General features: G+C 53.8%; 1 protein-coding gene across 1 annotated transcript; it reads right to left on the bottom strand.

The window, feature by feature from the left end:
- NCLIV_022370 (Ribophorin I, related) lies at positions 1-11,378 on the bottom strand (the record flags this gene model as incomplete). Its single annotated transcript, XM_003882431.1, has 13 exons — positions 1-159; positions 877-1,121; positions 1,901-2,004; positions 2,745-3,060; positions 3,897-4,083; positions 4,411-4,665; positions 5,023-5,244; positions 5,546-5,724; positions 5,911-6,241; positions 6,506-6,628; positions 7,042-7,916; positions 10,545-10,721; positions 11,144-11,378. 13 exons carry the CDS (start codon positions 11,376-11,378, stop codon positions 1-3), a joined length of 3,408 nt encoding a protein of 1,135 aa, XP_003882480.1.
- Between the last annotated feature and the right edge of the window lie 62 nt (positions 11,379-11,440).

An 11,440-nucleotide genomic window follows, 5' to 3' on the forward strand; every position in this document is an offset into this window, starting at 1 on the left:
TTAATTTTCTTTCTTGATTTCGCGGCGTTCTCGCAACGCCGAAAGATCGGCGCTCTCAACGATCGCCTGCCGTTGCCGCTCGGGGTGTTTGATGTGCTGCAAAAGCTCCGAGGCAACCAAGTCTGCTCTTGCCTGCGCGATGGCGACTCTGCGCACGTCCTGAGACGAAAAACAAATCCAGCTGAGGACACGGCGAGTGAGAGACCACAGACAGATGCACGCCCGCCGGTCGTGTGCGGCAGATGCACGACGGCAGATTCGAAAAGAACGAGCGAGGAAACGAGAGACGCCCGGACGTTGCGTAGATGCGTCTCGGCGATCTCTGGGCAGTGCGTTCGATAAAGAAACAGGCGACGCCGACTCTCCGCAAGGGCGGCCCTAGCACTGGTTCAAAGAGCAAGAACCTAAACTCACTTCAGTGCAGGCTGATCGTAGTAGCCCACCTCCATGTGTCAGAGTATACACAACACTTTTCGCTGTCTTCAGCAGTACACTGTCGGCGTCGCTTGGAATGCCGAGAGAAGAAAACCCGAGACGGTTCCCCCTTGTTCGACGCCCAACGGCGAGGCCATGTGTGTAGGGCTTTCCTGAGAAACGCTGTTTACGAACGGCGCTTGCATGTTCACGAAGAAAGTACTTGGCAGCCCCACAGATCAGAAAGGGTTGCGGCCTGTTTCGCGCTTGAGGCGCGAGCTTGAGCCACGCAGGAAGTGACGCAGCCACACATGTTGAAGCATCCGCGGGAGGTGTTTTGCCAAGGGGAGTCACGCAGTGCCCTTGGTAAACGAGGGAGACGACCGGACGCGTTCGTGTGGTCTCAACCGAGAAGCGGTCGCGATTCGTATGCAGCGGTGGCGAGTTCTATGCATCTCTTACTGCTTCCTGATCTCTCAAACAGTTGGCGAGGCCCTCAACGTCGCGTCCGTACACCTGGAAGCAATGTCGCAGGCCGGGGAAGAACCGGTCTTGCTGTTCCTTGCCCAACAGATCTAGATTCTTGTCAATAGCTTTGGACGCGCGATCCAGACGAGTTTTCCACTGCGACAGAAGGTCCGAAGCCTTCGCCTGCTGAAGCGAAGAAGGTGAAGCAGCGAGATATCGCATTGCCTCAATGAGGTCGTCTGTACACACGCAGGGAAACAGTCCCGTTCGTTTCGTCAGATATTTCGTTGGAGTACTTTTTTGCATACGCGCATACGAACTCGGCAACACCCAGATGACCTGTGAACGCAGTAGCCTCCACAGAAACACCAGCTGGGGGTATGGAGAGGGCGGCTGGGGAGTCAAAGGAGGAAGAACCCACAAGAGAACGTCGGGAGAGAATTGCATGCCCGCACGCCACAGGCATCTCCACAGACTGCAAGTGGGACAATAGGTGGGGTGAAAATGCGCACCTATCGGGTCCGCTCGAGTTGGAGAAGTCGAAATGACGACATGTACAACTCTCGCCGCAGTGACAGTCGCAGGGTAGAGGAACGGCCAGCGTGGTCGAGGGAGAGACAGTTAGAAGAAAACACGGCAGAACGAATCATGCATCGCACAGATGAAGAAACATGCACAAACGACTACAGAACCCGAATCGCCTCGCCCACTTGCATTCTCTCGTATTCGCTGCATGCGTCTTCCCGTCCACGACTGCATCCGTCACCTGCCGACGCCTCCCTGCGCCCGTCGGTATCCACCCGGTCTGTAGACCTCTACCTGATCCACTCGTCAATTGCACATCTGCATATTTCAGTCGTTGCGGAACTACACGGAGAAAGAATACTGCATGCAGAAACGAATGGAAAATGTACACTTTGTATCTAGCGTTCGAACATCTACACGCATAAATGCACGCGCGTGTAGATGTGAGCAGGCAATTACGCTCCACAGGATGAATCTGGCCTATCCCACGTACCTGATCTCTGCGAAATTTCTTCAAAGACCTCGAGCAGGTGGTGCATGACCGACAGGGCCGTGTCCTCCGTTTCCTGCTCCTCTTTTTCGCTCGGAGACGCGATTCTGTAAACAAAAAAGGATTCATTGACCACTGCGACAACCCGTCATATATGTTCATGACCATATATACCTATATATATATACCTATATATATACATACATACAGCCGCGTGTGGACAGCGAATACGTTTTTGTTTACCGCATCGACATATGGTTGTATGTGTATATGTATGACTATGAAAGGCACCAATCGACATTGCCACACGCGCATGTTAGTTGTGTATCTCCAGAGTAAACCAATGCATCCTCCGATGCCCCGATATATATTTTTAGACCATATATATATATATATATATATATATATATATATATGCGGGGGCTGTATGAAGGAGTGTCTCTCCAGGCGTTGACACACGCAGCCCCGGAACCCAGGTGTAAAGGGATGCTGTTCTTACGCATTTCGATTCGCCAAGACAACTCTGCATATATCTACATTTCGTCCTACCAACGTATGTGCCAATGCGTATATATATATATATATATATATATATATCATATATATATATATATATATATATATATATATATGTAGGTACTTGCGTCTCCCTTCCTGTTCTATGCCGCAATCGTGCATGGCGCCAGGTATATATATATATATATATATATATAAATATATATGCGTGCATATAAATATATATGCACAGATATGGTTATGTTTGTTTCTGTTGCGATGGCACGCCAGATGCGCTTGCGTTTGTTGGGCACGTGTGTGGCTGCATGCTTTGTCTCTGCCTGGGTCTCACCGGAGTCTGAGTCTCTGCAGGAGAATCGCGAGCAGGAAGACGAGGAAGATGAGGAGGCAAATTTGCAGCTGTTTGAAGATCTCGACTGCGAGGAACGGCGGGTAGTCGTAGGAGACCTGGACTTTGTGCTGAAGAATGTAGCGGTCGGGAACAAACGAGGAAGGGAAATGCAGTTTCAGCAGCGGCCGCGAAGTGAAGACATCGAGCCAGGAATGGAGCGTCTCCGTCGCCTCCCACTCAACCCTGCGCGGAGACGCGACGCTGATGTTCTGAGCACCTGAAGGACATCGCGCCGGGGCACAGAACGTCTTTGGAACTAAAAAATCGAAAATACAAACGGCGCATATGCTCACGTCTTCACGACCACGCCGACACACTTGCCTCGAAACCCAAACACGTGAATGCCGCTCATCGGTCCAAACATGCCTGCGTTCACACCTACAGGTGTCCACCTATCTACATATATATAAATATACATAATATATATATATATATATATGTTAGGGAAACAAATGCATCTGTAAACAGCATCTATATGAATTCTTCGAAGATCAGAGGGCCTCTTGCCCGTCATCACACTCCTGTCTGAATCGAACCTGTCTCATATATATATATATATATATATCGAGAGAGCGAGAAAATTCTGTGCATGCTTGGTTGGTGTAGGCCATGTTTTTCTTCGTAGGCAGAGCACTATTTGGGGGAGCTCGGAGCAAGAAAGAGAGAGAAGAGAAAAGGAGCCACACTCAGAGAGCACCGCCTTGTTTCCTCAACCTACCGAGACAGAGTGCAACATGCGCCAGAACAGTATCCTTATATCTGTACATATATCTGTACATATATATATATATATATATATATATATGATTGTAACCCTTGGCGATTCTGCTACGCGCAACGCCGCCTTTCTCAGGTATGGAGAGAGGCGTATTCTCGACCGCCGTTGTCCTAAGCATCTCGAGAAGAGACAGAGTAAGGGCGGCTCTCTGCAAATCCCTTATGGATGTGTACTGTGCACACAGACGGGCACCTGTCTACAGAACAGTCGAAATAGAACTCGTTGTTCACGACGCATGCAAAAGGGTGTAGAGAAGTCGGTTCAGAAGATGAGGCAGCAGTGGAGCTGTTGAGTTGAAGCAGAAGGTTGCCTACCTGAGGGAAGGGCAATGTTGAGGAAGACATCTTCGGTATAAATATCCCTGAACGGCGGAGCGAGAGTTAAATTGAGGGTGTAGCGATGCGCATCTGCATGCTTGACCACAACCGCCCGCGCAGGCAGATTGTACTGAATTTGGAAGTCTGTGTTCCAGCCTCCGAAAAGCGGAAAGCGTGGATACAGCTGAGCCGCAGAGAAACAAAGGAGAAAACAGAAAACCGATGAAACATCTGCTCCGGCCCCTTCTCGGCGATCCGTTCACCGCCCCCCCCCGTTGCCACGCGTTCCATATCTCTTGTTCTCTCGCTGTCTCTCCCTTTCTCTCTCTCCCTCGCCCCGTTTCTCTCTCTGTCTCTCTCCCCGCGACCGCACGTGACGCAGTTTTGGTCGTGTTCGCCTTCTGAGGGTGAGACCAGCTGCGTCAGGCGTGCCTGTCGCTGTTTCTCGCTCCCCGTTTCTCCCAAAATTTCCGCTCGTCCGTTCGCCTGCCTCTATCTGGCCTTTGCTGACCTCGAGTTCCGTGTAGATCGGGCTGGCTTCAGGTCCAACCCGCGCAGCCCGCGTGGAGGAGATGTTTCCAATTTTGTCGAAAACCTCGAGGGCGAAAGCCCGCTTCGGCAGCGCAGCGACAAGGTGGCTCAGCAGGTGAGACGGCGGAGGCTCTCGCGGCTCGTTCACCCCGTCGCGCTTCATGAACCGCGAAAAGCGTGGAGCTCCAGGCTGAATGCCTTGCAGAGCTGCGGCTGTGATGGCGTCGTAGGAGCCCTGAAAAAACCCAAACCAACATCCACGAACCACCAGTATGCAAATGTACATATATAAATATATGGATATGTATATAAGTATATGTACATGTATATAAGTATATGTACATCTCTATATAAATATATGTACATCTCTATATAAGTATATGTATGTATGTATATTGATATGTATATTGATCTGTGGAGATATACGCTCCGATAATATCGCCTGCGCGTGCGAGGCGCATACGAGAGAGAAGCGTCCTTCGTGTCGGCAGGTTAGCGCCCGAGGGGGCCAAGACGGGACGGCAAGGAGACTTGAATCGAGGGTGGATCTACGTCACGTTGTCACCGAATCTTGTGTGTCGCGCGTCCGTACTTCGAACTTCGCCGCGTCGTTGTGGAGGCGAAACCACTCGTGAAAGAAGATGTTGCCAAAGTGCGAAACCTCGACGAAGCGCTCCGCCGAGAGGAAGTAACCCAAATGCATCGGCAGAGGCATGTGGAGCACGAACGGAGCGCTCATCGCAAAGGGGAGAATGGGGCCAGGAGCGCGGGTCACCCACGGGCCGTCGGGTGGCGCCTCTTGCTCAAAGCCGTACTGCGAAATCGAAATGGAAACGTGAGACGCAGCCATGCGCGCGGGCGGAAACAGGAGAAAGCACCCGACAGGCGCGCGCGCACGTCCCAGTGTCGCGAGGCGGTCTCAGATGTGAGAGTGAAGGAAAGGCCGAGAACGCGAAACGCCTAAAGACATCTATACGCGGCAGAGAGAGAAACCGCTAACGTGGTTTCGTTGGCTGGAACTCATCTCCGATGAAGCCGACACAGAGAGACAGGCAAGACGCAAACGGAATGGATTCGCCGCCGGAGCGCACACCCGCTGTCGAGTCTTTCCTTACTGTTCGAATGATTCGGTCCGCTCCAGCAGTCCCGAAAGAAACGCCAGGAGCCAAGGCAACAGCTGTCGAACATCCGTGTGGGGCAGGGTACGGCGACGGCCACGCGGAAGTGGAGGCGAAAAGGACCGACTGGACTGCGGCCAAAGGCACCGCTCGGGGCACAGGGCGGTACGCGCGACCTGACGAAAAGCAGAGAAAACCGGCGGAACACGTGGAGAGGTAAACTCGAGACACAAACCGGAGATCCGAAGCCTACGGTGAGATACTTCTGAAAAATCCGTTGCTCTCCTCTCACTCTGCATCTTTGTCTCGCTCACCATTCTTTCTCTCTTAATCTTACTGTTTTCTCTCTCCCTATTCCTCACCTAAGATATAGGAGATCTCGACATATGTTTTGCCTTGCGGCTCCAGTCGCTTCCGGAGTTTCAGATTCAAGAGGAGAGGCGGGCACACATCGTTCCCCTCTTCTCTCTTTTCCTCGCCGCTTGGGTCTCGCGCGCTGCCGCTCTCTCCTGAAAGGGAATCGGGCGCTAAGCCTGCGGCACGTTGCAGAACGTGATCGATTTCTTCCACGAGAAGTGCGTCGTGGGAGAGAGAAGAAGTGGAGTGAGGTGAGAACGAGGAAATGCGCGGGCGCTCCGAGACGGCGTCAAAGGAGACGGGTTTACCTCCCTGCGAAGCAGCCAACCAGCCGACCTGCAAAGAAAAGCGCGAAGAAAAGCGGAAGAGGTCCGGAGAGAGAACCGCGATGCTGGCGAGACATGCATGCAACCCAAAATGAAGCAAGCAGTCGAGGAAGCAGATTCGGACGTTCCGGTTCCTGGAGGCATGCTCCCCCGCAAGATCCTCCCATCTTCCGTTTTACCTTTCTTATCCCCGGCGTCCTGTCTTCGTGTCTCCTTCTGTTCCCTTCTCTTTCCTTCTTCCTTTTTTTGTGTGGTCTTTGGTGTTCACGCGCACCTGCACAGCCTCATGAAAGGGGAGAAGAAAAGTGAGGTTTTCAACGGGAGCGGATCCGTGGTTCACCAGCGTTGCCTTCACGGTCACCTTCACTTGGCGCTTCATGTCGAGGCGTCTCTCCAGCTGCAGGAAGAGGAAGACAAGAAACGGAGACCGGAGTCAAGCGCGCGCGTCCAGGAGTCACTTGAGAGAAACAACGAGGCCAAAATTGCGAAAGCGCGAAAAACCACGTTGATTTCACGTTGTGTCTCGTGCGAAATCGCGGTATGCGTTAGGCATCCCGACCCAAAGTGGGCGCGAGGGTTGCAAACTGTCGAAAAGGGGGGAAGAGTACATCGAAGACCAATTCTCGGTCGCGGGGAAGGGTAATCACTCGCAAGCGGCGAAAAGGGGAAAACACTCTGCATGCCTCGTGAAGGACGTCGTTTTCTCGTGCCCAATGTCACGATGCAACTTTCTCCGTGTTCGCTCTGTCTCGCCTGCGGTTCCTGCGGGGGGCCAAGGAGACTGCGAAACGGGCTCCAGGGTCATCTTACTTTGTGAATCACGACTCCGGTCTTCATAGCCTTCTCGAGAGTCTCCGAACTCTCCTCGCCCCTCCGCCAGACGTGGCGAGCCTTCTGTTTCATGGTGTCCCGCAGCCGCTCTCCCAGTCGCCTCAGCGAAGCTAAGCTGCACGCAGTGGCGTCGAAGGGGTAAGGCAGCGGATGGTGTAGGTCGGGCGACCGATGCGCAATTTCCAGTGTGTCGAAACGGTAGTTTGCAGCCTCGGCGAACGGAGAGAAACCGAGCAAAGACGAGCCGGGCCATGCGGGGGCGAACGCAACGGGTAGCAGAAGAGAGAGGAGCTGGAGAGCAAAGAGACGGCGAGGCGACGAGAACGAGGACTCCGCGCGGGGCTTGAGACAGCCGGAAGGATTTCGCCCGCCGGAGAAGACTGCACGCGTACAAGCTACGAAGAGACCAGAGAGGAAAGACAAAAGCGAAGAGTGAGAGAAGCCAGCAGAGACCGAGGAGGCAGGGAGCGAGTAAGAGAAGTCGCTTTCCTCGCTGGGGTCTGTCGAGGTCGCGCGGTCGACGATGAGGCTCGTGGCGGCCGCTTTACTTTTTTCGCGCCACCAATAATCCTCAACGCAAGAGCCGCCGAACCGGGCAGAGGCGAATGCGGCAGAAGGGGGAGACGCGGCGAACGGAGAAGAAGAGGGACTCGAGAGAGAGAAATGCGACGGCGAGCAGGCGGAAGAAAACAAAGAAGACGGAACGTCAGACGCGGGCGGTTCGCGCGACGAAGACGGCCCCGCTGGAGACGGCGGAGACACCTGGGGCGAGTTGGGCGCCATCGTGCTGCGCAGGAGAGGAAGAGGTTGCGAGTGATTGGGAAGAGACAGGCGCAGAGGCGGAAGAAGCGACGCTGCGAAGAAGAAAGCGACGCGACAGCTGGAACTCCCAACGGGGCCGAGAAGCGCAGTGTCTCTGCGGTTCGCGGGCTGTGCAGAGAGACAGGGTGCTTCGCCTCGAACAGCGAGGGAGAGGGAAGAAAAAAGAGACCAAACTCTCGCGCCCTGTTTCAACTCTCGACCGTTCCAGCAACGAAAAGATAAAAAGTTGAAGAACGGACTGCTCGTCACGCTGCACACGAGCCACCCCAGCCACAGTGGTGCACACGACACAGTGCATGCGGCGCGAAGGCGTGAAATTTTCACCGGAACCGCATGCGAAAAGCGAACGAACATGCGCTCCCGCGAAACCGCCTTTTCCAGCGCCACGAGCTCTTCAAAACGCAAAAAGAGCAAGAAAGCGCAGCAAACTTTTCAGCACTAGAGGACACACGCGAAAAGAACTTCCCTGTGTGTACCCCTGGCAGCGACCGGATCTACGCGGCCCCTGCCGCCGCATGCAGTTTTGCGGAGGTCACTTGCGTGCACATTTTTTTTGGCTAGATCTGCGTAAAGCGATATTTGAACGGTTGACCATATTCACTTATTTAAAGATGTCGGATTCCGTACACAATCAAGTGTGGGGGGTCAGACATGAGGACGGATATAGAAATGCAAAGTAACGTTTTTTTAAGCCCGTCCTTCTCCATCCAATCCAATATATATATATATATATATATATATATTATGATACTATATACGACGCATATGTGATGTGTGAATATATTGACGATACATATGGATGTGGCATACACATATACATGTCATATATAGGTGAACGATCGATTTGGCGGTAGTGATAGAAAAGCGCCTTGATAGCCCGATTTTACACATCTAGAATGACTGGTCGTTTTGGGTAATCGCATGCGTCCCTGGACCTGTGTTTCGCCGCCTGCAAGAGAAAACCAGAACTGCAGTCGCCCGGGCGTCTCTGCGTTGCGAAACGAGTTGGTTTTGGTCGTGTGGCTTCGAGTCCCTGTTTCGTCAAGGCGAGACGGACGTTTGGACTGCATGCAGGCTCTCAGACAACGCCTCGGCGTGCTCTCCTCCGGAGCGTGCAAGGGTTGCAGGTTGTCCTCAGAGCGTTCCTGAGACCAGCTGTTTCTCCTCCTATGTCTGTCGCCTTCTCAGGCAAATGCATTCGCTGGAAACCACGCAAGGCCACCGAGCAGCCGTGAGGGTCTGCAGGCCTTTCGTGCCTCCGCAGCGGTTCCCCTAGAGTACAGCTGTTGAAAAACAGAAAAAGGCGCAAAAGCAGAGGTGTATGTGCAGGTGTGTGCACGAGCGTTTCCATGCAAAACTTTCTGTGAAAGTAGATCTGACTCGGTAGATTCTCTCAGGAGAGCACTTTGCCGCCTTTTGTGGGCTTCGACGGGCGTTCGATGCAGAGCGTTAGAGGTCCGGGGGCGCCGACACGCCAGGGTTCAGGCTTTTCGAAACTCCGCTGCCGCGCTTCGATTTTTATCGGCGCGTGAAGAGCCAGAAAACGGTTTTTCTTGGCCACTTATTCAGAAGCCGGGAGAAGCGAAAGACTTGCGTGTCTACGCGAGAAGCACCGGGGAATTCTCGGCTGCATGCGTGACTCGCCTCGATCCGAGGATCCCGATCTCACGGCTCACAGTCCCAGCGCGAAACTTTGACTTGTAGATGTCTAAAGGAGTGGGGGACTTGGAACTACGCGCACTGCGTCCGCGAATGCACGAAGCATACCGAAAGAAGACCTCGCCCTATACGCCCCCCCCCCCCCCCCCCGCTACGATCTCCACAGCTCCTCAAACATTTTCAAAACACGGTGGGAATCAAGGAAATGCGGCGGTAGGAAAGAAGGTGTTTTCCCGGGAGGCGTAACAGAGAGTGGTGAAGAATAAGAGCAGAGGAGAGGGGAGAGTCTGCAGTAGAGACAAGTGGTCAGGCGAATGAAAATCGCAAAAACGCGACCTTGACGGGCGAAGTATTCGTCTTCCTTCGATCCGGAGCAGAAAGGCAGTTGACAGCCAGCCTCTCGGGTTGCATGCAGTTCCTCTCGCCTTCTTTCCTCTGAGAGAACAGAGGGAATCTTGGAGAGCATGCGAGGACGAAAAGAAAAACGACGGAGGCGTGGCAGTAAACGACGGACACGAGGCCGAATCTGAGCAGCTCGAGAGGGCAAGCGAACGTTTTTCGTTCTTCGATGGCCTCGCTACCCTGGGCCGACGCGCGGCTGGTCGAAGTCTGCAATCCCAGACAGAAGTGGAAACCAGGCGAACGATGCATGCACCGAAAACGCGGCGAAGAAAGCGTCTGCGGAACTCCTGCACACCACCAGACAATATGAAAAGCCGCTGCAAACCCAGACGGAGGGGCAGAACCAGCCGAAGCGAAACCGCAGAATCTGGAGAGGCGGAAGGATACGAAAAGAGCAGTTCGTGAAGGCGACCTGGGTTCTCTCCGTAAAACTCGAGAGTCGCCGAGAAAGAACAAACTCCCTCGGTCTTGTCTCTGTGGACAACCGCACGCCGCTCTCTGTCTCTCTCAAAGACAGGTCAAGAGAAGGGAGAAAGGAGGAGCGACACGAGGGAGAGAGCAGGAAGAGATGCAAAGACGGGAGAGAAACTCGGACCTACGTTCTGAGAGAGATGCGAGATGAGCATTGAGCTTCTCCATTCTCTGGCGATGCGTCAACTTCAGTCTCTCGTTCACGCGCTCCTTCTCTCTCTTTTTCTGGGCCAGCCGAAAAGCTTTCTCCGCAGGCGTCCAGTTCGGATTCTGTTCTTCCTCGAGCAGCAGCAAGTCTTCGTCGACTGCACAAAAAGAACGGAACGCGACAAGGACGACGCCGTCCCTCCCCTTCCTTTTCTCATCGCGGTTTTCGGACTCTTCTCTGTTTCAGCTTCGCTTTAGAGTGTCTCGCCGTCTTGACCGAGCGCGGATCGACCGCATCGATCAAGCAGTCTCGCGTGGGATCCCCCTCCTCGAGAACACAACCCCTCGGCCGGATGGAACGAACAGCCCAAACAGGCCGATGAAAAATCCCTTCGTCACGGTGGCCGAGGTGCGTCTTTCTCGCCTTCTCGTTCCCCACCTTCGTATTTCTGTGACTTCCTCCCCTCCTTCGTATCCGTCCTTGACTGCTCCTCTCTGTGTTTCTCCACTTTTTTCAAGTCTTCGTCAGTTCTCTTCCGCGTTTTTTCCTGCGCGCTCTGGGCAAAACGCCGCCGCCTACCTTCTTCGTCGCCTACGGGGGACCGGTCTCCCTCGGCTCCGTCAGCTTCGCTCGGATCCTTGCCGTTCTGCTCGCCTCGCTCCTCTTCCGCCGTCTCGGTCTTCTCCCGCTTCACCTCGAACTCTTCCTGATCTTCTTCTCTCTTGCGCTTCTTCTTCTTCTTCTTCTCGTTCGAGGGAAGCGCTCTGCCCTTGAGGGTCAGACGGCCCTGGATCGCGGTGTCGTATCCCGACATTTGTCGAATCGCAACGAGGCTGTCCGCGCAGAGAAACGAAGGGAGAGGCGGCCGAAACCTGC

This window comes from Neospora caninum, chromosome VIIa, assembly GCF_000208865.1.
Source record: "Neospora caninum Liverpool complete genome, chromosome VIIa".
Taxonomy (NCBI): domain Eukaryota; phylum Apicomplexa; class Conoidasida; order Eucoccidiorida; family Sarcocystidae; genus Neospora; species Neospora caninum.